General features: G+C 34.4%; 1 protein-coding gene across 1 annotated transcript; it reads right to left on the reverse strand.

Annotated features, from left to right (window-relative positions):
- Window positions 1–1,231: 1,231 nt before the first annotated feature.
- On the reverse strand, window positions 1,232–3,190 carry LOC127119522 (protein FEZ). Its single transcript, XM_051049761.1, has 3 exons — window positions 2,857–3,190; window positions 2,470–2,771; window positions 1,232–1,971 (listed from the first exon to the last, which is right to left on the reverse strand). The coding sequence occupies exons 1-3, from the start codon at window positions 3,035–3,037 to the stop codon at window positions 1,297–1,299; spliced, it is 1,158 nt and encodes a 385-aa protein (XP_050905718.1). The 5' UTR covers window positions 3,038–3,190; the 3' UTR covers window positions 1,232–1,296.
- Between the last annotated feature and the right edge of the window lie 7,594 nt (window positions 3,191–10,784).

A 10,784-nucleotide genomic window follows, 5' to 3' on the forward strand; every position in this document is an offset into this window, starting at 1 on the left:
TTTATAGGGAGTCCTGAATAGAAATTCATGGGTAGTATTAGGAAAACAAATACATTGAATCAGGAGGATTAAACTAAGATCAATTTATACTTCTTACTATTAAGAGTGAATTTTCTTTCATCGGGTTAATGTTTTCCACACATAGGTGATTTTGCACCGAAATGGATTATTAATTCAAGTGTTGTTTATTTTTACCTTAATTCAGTCTGCTACGAAATTTGACATCTTTCTGTCTAAAGAACATATTTTCAAATTTCACTTGATATTGTTAACTAGTTGTATTATACTAAAATAAAAAAAACTAATTTAATTTATTTTTCTAAAATTGCTACTTACTAACTTAATTATAAATGTAACTATATTCATATATGCACAACATATTAAAAATTTTGTCTTGAACTATATATTTTTAAACATTTTTTAAATACAATTAAATTAATGTTTATTTATTAAAACAATATATACTTATATTTTAATATTATAATGTATTATAATATATTATTGTTTGCTTATTATTCAATAAATAAAGATTTTTATTTAAATAATAATAATATTCTAATAATAGCAATATATAATATATTCTAATAATGAACAATATATGTGTATGATCCTTTGATATTCTGTGTAAGTCTAAAGTTCTATACCAAATCTCAATCATTAATAGGAATGAATCAAATAATCATTTAAAAAAAAGACAATTTAAAAAAAAAAAATACCATATATGTTTAAAGAATTTCAATTTAATTTTATATATAGTGGGGATCAATTTACTTTAATAATAAATTTTTTAGTTTACTCAAAATCATACTCTTTAAGTTGAATCTAATTTAATAGCTAATTTAATAAAAAATTTACTTTTAAGATAAATTGATCTCAACTTTTATATATATATATATATATATATATATATATATATATATATATATATATATATATATATATATATATATATATATTTATAAAATAAATTCGAGTTTTTTATATAAATTATATGAAGGTATTCTCAATAAAATGATAATCGACTCGAGGCTCATTTTCAAACTCTTCCATTGCAGTCAAATTTCTATTCCATTGACATTTGAGTTCACATATTTCCTAAGTTACAAAAAGTTTCAAATTACCTTAACATCAAATAAAAACTGAAAATACAAATTCTACATGTTAATTTAAATTAAACACAAATCAAAGTTAAAAAATAAGTCAGAATCACTTGTACTCACTTCCTACTATAGAAGCTAACTAGAAGAAGAAAAAAAGTGCTTCTAAATCCTAATATGTAAAGATAAAAAGGACTAATTAAGTATAACACTTGGTTGTTGTAGAATAATAACTAGAGGGAACATCACATGGACACAATGAAGTATCCCAAAGCAAATTTGACTTCCATGCATCACCAATATTGAAATGCATCAATTCTTGTTCATCAATACGAGGCACATTCACATTGTAATAAGGAGACTTTACCAATGCATTATTATCATATTGGTTATCAAATGTACTTTGTAGTTGCAATGAGTAGTCACTAAATTGCTCTTGCAACCCACAATTGAAATTTGTAGTTGTAACCTCATCACAAAGCATTGAAGATGATGACATATTCAACAACATTGATGAAACATCCAATGTAGGTTTGGAAGTGTTATCACATGTTTGTAGTTGAGATGGTGAGAATATCAAGTTTGTATTGAGATAGTCATTTGAAATGGGTAAATGATGATCAAAGGCTTTGTGTAGTAAGGGATTAACATCAACATCAAAATTTTGGCTATCATTGTTGTTAGCGAAGAAGTTGTTTGATAAGGTTTCTTTCTTTGTTTGTGACATGTTGTCCGAACAAAATTGATTGATTTCTTGATTTTTGGTTAGCATAGAGGCTCTTGTTTCAGAAAGAGAAGAAACCCAAGAGTGAGACAAAGCTCTTTGAGCTGTAGAATTGGTTTTCTTGAATATTCTGCAGATAGCCCAAGATTCCTGCATGTTATTCAAAAGACAAGTTAATAAAGAGAGTTTATAATGAGACAAATAGAGTATCCATATCTTACAACTAATGTTGACTCTGCATGAGTCATTTTTGACTGTTTAAAATTTCAAAAATATAACTTTGTTACGATAAAGATTGGATAAGTTAAAGAGACATTTATAATGAGACAAATGGAGTATCATTCAATCAATGTTGACTTTGAATGAGTAAATCATTTTTGACTGTTAATCTATATAATATCAAATCACAAGTGCGACTGTTATTTAAAACCTAGCTCGAAAATGATAACTTTGCTAAGATAAAAGTTGGATAAGTCAGAGACATTTATAATGAGACAAATCGAATATCATGCAATTAAAATTGACTTTGCATGAGTCATTTTAACCTTCGAATCTCTATAATATCAAATCGCGAGTGCAACTCATATTTAAAACTTCGCTTGAAAATAATAAATTTGCTAAGATAAAGATTTAAGTATTTTTACTCACATTAGCGGGAATGTTTTTGTCGAAGTACTTCTTTGACGAAAGCGGATCCACGAGAGAAGGTAACCTAAACTCATGCATCATCCAATCAGTTTTGAGTCCTTTAGCAGCTCTACCTTTGTAAAAGACTAATGATTTCTTCAAACCAATGCACTTAGAACCTTCTGAGGAATAGATTGGTCTATCTGTACCTGTAGCTTTCCAGAATCCAGCTCCAGTAACCCTATTTGGCCTTGCACTGTTTCTGTATTTTCTGTCTCTTGGACAGTAGAAATACCACTCTTTCTCTCCTGTACTAGCAAATTCTACATACATAAAATCATAACTTATACATAAGTATTTATATTATAATGTTTTTGAAAAAGTGCTTATAGAGATATATTGTCTTACTTGGAAGATCCCAAGGGTCATATTTATAGATATCAAGCTGCTTGATGAGTTCAATAGATAGAGGTCTTTGTTGAACTTTTCTCTTTAGGTAAAAACCAACAAGCTCTTCATCAGTTGGATGAAACCTAAACCCTGGTAATATAACTTCATCAACTTTTTCACAGTCATTTATCTCTTCCATATCATAAAACTAAAGACTAAAAACAAGGTAGAAAAGTGGAAGATGGTTCAAAGAGATGATTGAAAGTTTTTAAAAACAAGAACAAGAACCCTAGAAGTGCATGAAATGAGAAGGGTTGAAAACTTGGAAGCGAATGAAGTGTGAAATGAGAGTGAAGTTAAAGAGTTAATATGAAGTGATTATATGCTTCCTGATAAGGGGTATGCCACCGAAGGATCAGCCACCTTTTCTGGTGACTTTTAAAGCATTGTGTGTTTTGCGAGGATTGCTTAGATTTGGTTCATCACAATAAGCAAAGGGCAATTACTCTTAATTAAAAATGAACAATTACCAAGAAAATTAATTAATTAAAAGTACTTACTACTATTCAAGTCAACAAGAGATCACTATACTAGAGATTTATCATACTTAAATTTTTTAAGGTTGATTTGAATATAATGTATGACATGTATCAATTATAAAATAATGGTATTGTTAGGTCGTTTTCCAAAAACAACACGTTATATGGCTCCGGTATAGTGTCAAAAGAGTAAGACCTACTGCTTCGTCGGCTGGATGCAGTGAAAAATAAGCAAGAGTTCCTATAATTTCGTGAACGGGTGTGGGTAAATAAATTAGTTCATGAGTGTAGGATTTATTCTGGATCATAGAATGTAGGCACGTTTACTGAAAAATCTATGGAAATAGTGGACAATATGGTTAGGAGGAAGATCCGTTTAATGTACCTACAAGAAACTAAGTGAAAAGGTGAAAAAACTAAAGAATTAGACAACTCGGAATTTAAGCTTTGGTACATCGAAAAAGTCAGATAAACAAATGGGATGAAGATTATCATAGATGGAGGGTTTAAACATGTAGAGAGAAGACATATAGATTCTGTGATAAGGACAATAAATCATATGAAAAGAAGTCAAATAGTTAGAGGAAGATCTAAAATAATCATAACAGAAGTTATTAAGAAAGATCTCAAGATTAATGATTTGGATAGAAACATGTTGATTCTGTGATAAGGACAACAAATCAGATAAAAAGAAGTGAAATAGGAGGAAGACCTAAACTTTAATAAAATATTACCTCTATTTATTTTATCATATTTAAACTGTGTTTGCATGCAGAAAACTTAAAATTGTACGAAAAGTATGACCATGGAAACGTGGAATCTCAATAAAATGGCTAATTTGAAGGTTTGGGGATTATGAATCACTTAATAACCCTTTAAACACATTAATGTCATGAAAATTATAATCTATATCCAGAACTACAAGTCAAGACAGAATATCAAAGTTCCATGTAATGAATAATATTTATAATGTTGGAAACTTTGAAATAACATTTGGAAACGTGGGACTGAACCAGATTCCAAAACAGACCTCAAATATAAAATTGAACTGCAAATTCCACTATGACACATTTAGGATTATATAATTATAGGCTTCTCGGAATACCAAAATCCAGTTTCTATTCCATTCTCAGAGTTTCTATTCTACTGATTTTACCAGGTTTGAATCAGTTTAATAATATTATTACTCTAAAGTTTCAAATAAAAACAAGCGAGCGTGTGATCTAAGTCTAAAATATATGCTTGAGGGGACCGCTTTGCCCTTATAGGAACATTATGTCCAAATTTTGACCTTGGAAAGCCATTGTAGCATTGCTCATTTAATTAATATCAATGCGTTAACTTAACATGAGAGTTAGGTGAAACCTATTTTCTATGTGGTGTTTCACACTGTTTTCTGAGTTATTTTCACCGTGTAGTAATAAACTCTTTTTCTTTTTCTATCAAAAACAAAATAACATTAATAAATTAAATAGGAAAACTTAAGGGTTTATCACCGGATGAATTCAAATATTTGTTTGTTTTCAAAGTGGTTCATCTTCATTCTCCAAGCTTCGTCTCTTCTTTATTTGACTGAAAGCGGGACCCACTTAAATATTTAGGTCTATAAGAGTGTATTGGATGGTTACTGAAAGGAATGGATAATTCCATGAATGAGAGAATAAATATTTGGATTTTGAAATCATGCAAACTTAGCTTGCATGGTGTATTTAATCATTAGATTACAAAGTGAGTATTGGTTATAACTAACATTGAGTTAGTTATTCGAAGTTTTCTTTTTAAATATCCAATTTTTTAAATTTTTTTCTAAAAATATTCTTTATTTCAAAAAAATTACAAAAATGACCATTTTTTATCCTAATTTGGCCTTAGGCGCCATCCTAGTTGGCGCCTACCCTTAAATTTAGGGCAAGTCGCCACTAGGAGTGGCGCCTACCCTTGTTTTTATTTTTTTTAAAAATTATTTTTAATATGTTTTTTAAAAAAAAATATTTTTTAAGTTATTTTAAATTTATTAATTTATATTTATTATACATTATATTAATTTATATTAATACATATATATATATATATATATATATATATAAATAATATTATTTACAAGATATATATATATATATATATATATATATATATATATATATATATATATATATATATATATATATATATATATATATATATATATATATTAATTTTTATATATAAAAAATTTATTTATGAGTAAATAATATTATTTATAAATTATTAAAATATATTAATTTATATACATGTAAATAAATAATATTATGTATATATTTGTAAAATTGTACAAATATATATATATATATATATATATATATATATATATATATATATATATATATATATATATATATATATATATATATATATATATATATATATATATATATATATATATATATATTAATTATATTAATAAACATAATATATTTATATTAAAATAATACACAAGAAAAATATTATAAAGATATGATTAAAATGCATTATTAATTTAGGATTTATCACATATTATGCGGTCCCTGGTACGATCCGCACGAGGGAGGTCTAACTACTCGTCTAGACGGTTCACGTGGTGGTGGTGCTTCCCTATTGTCACCCCTAGTCCTAATGTGTCCCCTTGCTGTTTGCCGTTGTGGTTGGGTCGAAGTCCCTTCAATGCTGTAGGAAAGGCGGGTGTCCTCTACGCCCTCAAAGCTTTGTCTCGGTGGGACAAACTGACTCCTGTTGGGTGCACCCTCGAAATGTGGCCTTTGGTAGTTGAGGGTTGAATCGGGTTGGCTAAAGAACAATGTCTGTTGTGGTGTGTAGTAGTCTTGTTGGTAATCCTCTTGTATACCTGTGTCGGGGCTAAGTGGAGGACTGGAAGAGCCCGGGACATCGTCGTGATGGAAGTGTTGGGATTGGTGTCGGTGGGAGGATTGAGTTTGTGGTAGGTGTTGGGACTGTTGATGATGGTGGGAATGTTGAGGTTGGTGTTGGAAATCTTCATGATATTGGGGTTGAGTTTGTGGTATGTAGTGTTGATTTGGTTAGGGGGTGGACATGTGTTGTGGTGGTTGTTGTTGGTAATACGGTGGTGGTGGTTGTTGTTGGTAATACGGTGGTGGTGGTTGTTGTTGGTAATATTGTGGTGCTTGTTGTTGTTGGGAATATTGTGGTGGTTGTTGTTGTTGGAAATATGGTTGTTGCATTCGGGGATCGTCCAAATAGAATGGGTCAGACACAATCATTTCTGGATTTGTATTTGCTCTATACCAATCCACATATTCCCTTGTCGGCTTCATTTCGTTGGGCGCCACCGGAAATTATAGAACATAGTGGGCACGGTCTTTCCACATTTTACGGAACTCTGCAAATTCCTTCCAATTTTGGGCATACCACTGGTGGCTGACTTTTTTAAGATGCCAAGGTTCCAAAGACATTGGGGGGCCTGAGATTTCTTGATGCATTCTGAATTGCAGTTTGACACGGTCACTTTGGTGCATCTCCACAGTGGTGAACCGCATTATAGCCGTTTTTGCTGTCCAAACAGCTGCATCTTCGGGGTTGGGTTGATGTTCCAATCCCAAATATGGCCTCCAAATAAACTCCAAAGAAATAAGTAAATATGTTATTTATTGAGAATGCTTGATATTAATAAATTAGTTAGAAGATGAGTGATTTAGTGGTAATACATCTTGTGCTCGGAGACGATCCAAGAGTTGACGATAAAATATTATTTTATTTTTCGGGGTAAGACTGTAATCTAGTCCGGTTGTAATGAACCTAAACAAAAAAAGATAAATAATATTATTTACAAATATTTATAGAATAAATATACAAAATAAAATAACATCATAAATTTACCTAGTTGCGTAGGGGAAGGAGTAGACGTTAGGATTTTCTGGGGCTAGACTCGGCAATCTCCACCACCCCCATGTTTGGAGCAAAAAAGCACATCCAGAAAATGTACAGTGGTCATTTTGTGCATTTTTACACAAAGAGCTATATAGGAAAGCCAATACAGCAGAACCCCAACTATACGTGCTTATTCTATCAATGTCCTCGAGCAAACTCAAGTACATAAAGTTTATGCTATTTCCCGTGCCTTCGGGAAATAACAAGTTCCCAAACAATAACATAATGTAAAACCTTGTTTTTAGGTTGGCATGCATTGGTACAGATTAGGTTGCACTTGTCTTGTCTAGGGGAAGGCTTGGTGGTAGTGTTGCATGCAAAGATGTGACACGTGTAAGGCATGCGCGGGAATCTTGCAGACTAGGTGGTGAATACATTTGATGGATAGGCATGCGTGGGAATCTTGCAGGCTAGGTTCAGGCTAGGTGGATAGGTTGGCATGCATTGGTACAGATTAGGTTGCACTTGTCTTGTCTAGGGGAAGGCTTGGTGGTAGTGTTGCATGCAAAGATGTGAGACGTGTAAGGCATGCGCGGGAATCTTGCAGACTAGGTGGTGAATACATTTGATGGATAGGCATGCGTGGGAATCTTGCAGACTAGGTTCAGGCTAGGTGCAGGCTAGGTGGATAGGTTGGCATGCATTGGTACAGATTAGGTTGCACTTGTCTTGTCTAGGGGAAGGCTTGGTGGTAGTGTTACATGCAAAGATGTGACACGTGTAAGGCATGCGCGGGAATCTTGTAGACTAGGTGGTGAATACATTTGATGGATAGGCATGCGTGGGAATCTTGCAGACTAGGTTCAGGCTAGGTGCAGGTTAGGTGGATATGTTGGCATGCATTGGTACAGATTAGGTTGCACTTGTCTTGTCTAGGGGAAGGCTTGGTGGTAGTGTTGCATGCAAAGATGTGACACGTGTAAGGCATGCGCGGGAATCTTGCAGACTAGGTGGTGAATACATTTGATGGGTAGGCATGCGTGGGAATCTTGTAGGCTAGGTTCAGGCTAGGTGCAGGCTAGGTGGATATGTTGGCATGCATTGGTACAGATTAGGTTGCACTTGTCTTGTCTAGGGGAAGACTTGGTGGTAGTATTGCATGCAAAGATGTGACACATGTAAGGCATGCGCGTGAATCTTGCAGACTAGGTGGTGAATACATTTGATGGATAGGCATGCGTGGGAATCTTGCAGACTAGGTTCAGGCTAGGTGCAGGCTAGGTGGATAGGTTGGCATGCATTGGTACAAATTAGGTTGCACTTGTCTTGTCTAGGGGAAGGCTTGCTGGTAGTGTTGCATGCAAAAATGTGACACGTGTAAGGCATGCGCGGGAATCTTGCAGACTAGGTGGTGAATACATTTGATGGATAGGCATGCGTGGGAATCTTGCAGACTAGGTTCAGGCTAGGTGCGGGCTAGGTGGATAGGTTGGCATGCATTGGTACAGATTAGGTTGCACTTGTCTTGTCTAGGGGAAGGCTTGCTGGTAGTGTTGCATGCAAAGATGTGACACGTGTAAGGCATGTGCGGGAATCTTGCAGACTAGGTGGTGAATACATTTGATGGATAGGCATGCGTGAGGGAGGCTTGGTGGATGTGTGAGTATAAGTATTCATACAAATTTTCACAAAGGTATTCACAATATCTTCACATATATCTTCACAATATCTTCACATATATCTTCACAATATCTTCACAAAATCTTCACATATCATGGCATATTCATCACAATACAAAATCAAAGCTCACGTAAATGGTGAGACTTATGAATGTGATATGTCTGGCTTCCTATTTAGAAACACCGATTGCACTCGTTTTTGTCTAAATAGAGGAGCTGACTTCTCTTATCTGAAAAAAAAGATTGAGTCCAAACTTAGACAACCCGTGTCCCAAATTTTTTATCAACAACCTTTTTTTTTCTGAAAATAATTCAGTCAGGTTTTATAAGTCATTGATTCAAAATGACATGGAGGCACAATACATGTTTCGTAACCATGAGTATTCTGGTTACGAATATATAGTGTTGTACATTATGTTGGAACAATTTCAACCAACTCAGAATATTCAGTCACAGGTTATTGATCCTGTGGATGATGACGAACAAGATGTTGAACACCACGTTGAAGACGATGTGGTTGATGATGCAGAAGACGTGGTTGATGACTTGGTGAACCGTGATTCCGAAAATGAAGACCAAGTACAAATACCTATAGCGCAACGCTACTCACCGCCTGCACACTTCACAACCCTTAACTTGGGCGAGGTTGAGCCCTCATCAGATATGTTCTACAACCCATATATGAGGTCTGATGAGGAGTTAAAGAAGGGTGACCAATTTCGGACCAAGGAAGAATGTCTGTTAGCAATAAAAAACTGGCACTTGAAAAACTGTGTTGACTACGATGTTAACAAATCAAACCCAGAAAGATACGTTATTTTATGCAAAAGTCCGGAGTGTGGGTATAGGTTGATGGCATCGTACAAGAAGAAACATAATGCGTGGGTGATAGGGTCCATTTCTCAAGCTCACACTTGCGTCAACACAAACATGGCACAGGATCATCGCAAACTTAGCCATGATATGATCTGCCATTCCATAATACCTCTTGTTGAGGCTGACCCGTCACTCAAGGTCAAAACTATTATCTCCCATTGTGTTGCTATTTTCAAATATACACCGTCGTACAGAAAGGCTTGGTTAGCGAAAACCAAGGCAATTGAACTGGTATACGGTAATTGGGAGGAATCATACAAACAACTTCCGCGCTACCTGGCTGCACTACATTTGTATTCACCTGGGACGGTTTCTATAATGGAGACCTTGCTGGCACAATCCCCTGACGGAACTCGTCTAGAAGGTAATGGAATATTCCATAGACTTTTCTGGGCATTCCGTCCCTGCATCATCGGTTTCACATTCTGCAAGCCACTTATTCAAGTCGATGGAACTTGGCTGTATGGGAAATACAAAGGATCGTTACTGATGGCGGTCGCACAAGATGGAAATTCTAATATTTTCCCAATAGCCTTTGCATTGGTAGAAGGAGAAACGGCTGTTGCTTGGAGTTTCTTCCTTAAGAATCTCCGAACGCACGTGACTCCACAAGCTAGCATCTGTGTGATTTCTGACAGGCACGCTTCTATAGACAGTGCATACAATAATCCAGCAAATGGTTGGCATGACCCCCCGTCTACGCATGTCTACTGCATCAGGCATATTGCTCAAAATTTTGTGCGGGAGTTCAAAGATAATTTCTTGAAGCAAAATTTGATAAACGCGGGGTATGCATTAAACCAACCTGGATTCCAATACTACCGCCGGGAAATAGTGTTGGAAAATTCTGATGCAGGGAGGTGGATCGATAATATCGACAGAGCAAAGTGGACTAGGTCATACGACGATGGGGTGAGGTGGGGCCACGTGACAACAAATCTTGTGGAATCAATGAACGACGTCTTTAAGGGCATACATAACCTCCAGGTAA

This window comes from Lathyrus oleraceus, chromosome 2 (assembly GCF_024323335.1).
Source record: "Lathyrus oleraceus cultivar Zhongwan6 chromosome 2, CAAS_Psat_ZW6_1.0, whole genome shotgun sequence".
NCBI lineage: Eukaryota > Viridiplantae > Streptophyta > Magnoliopsida > Fabales > Fabaceae > Lathyrus > Lathyrus oleraceus.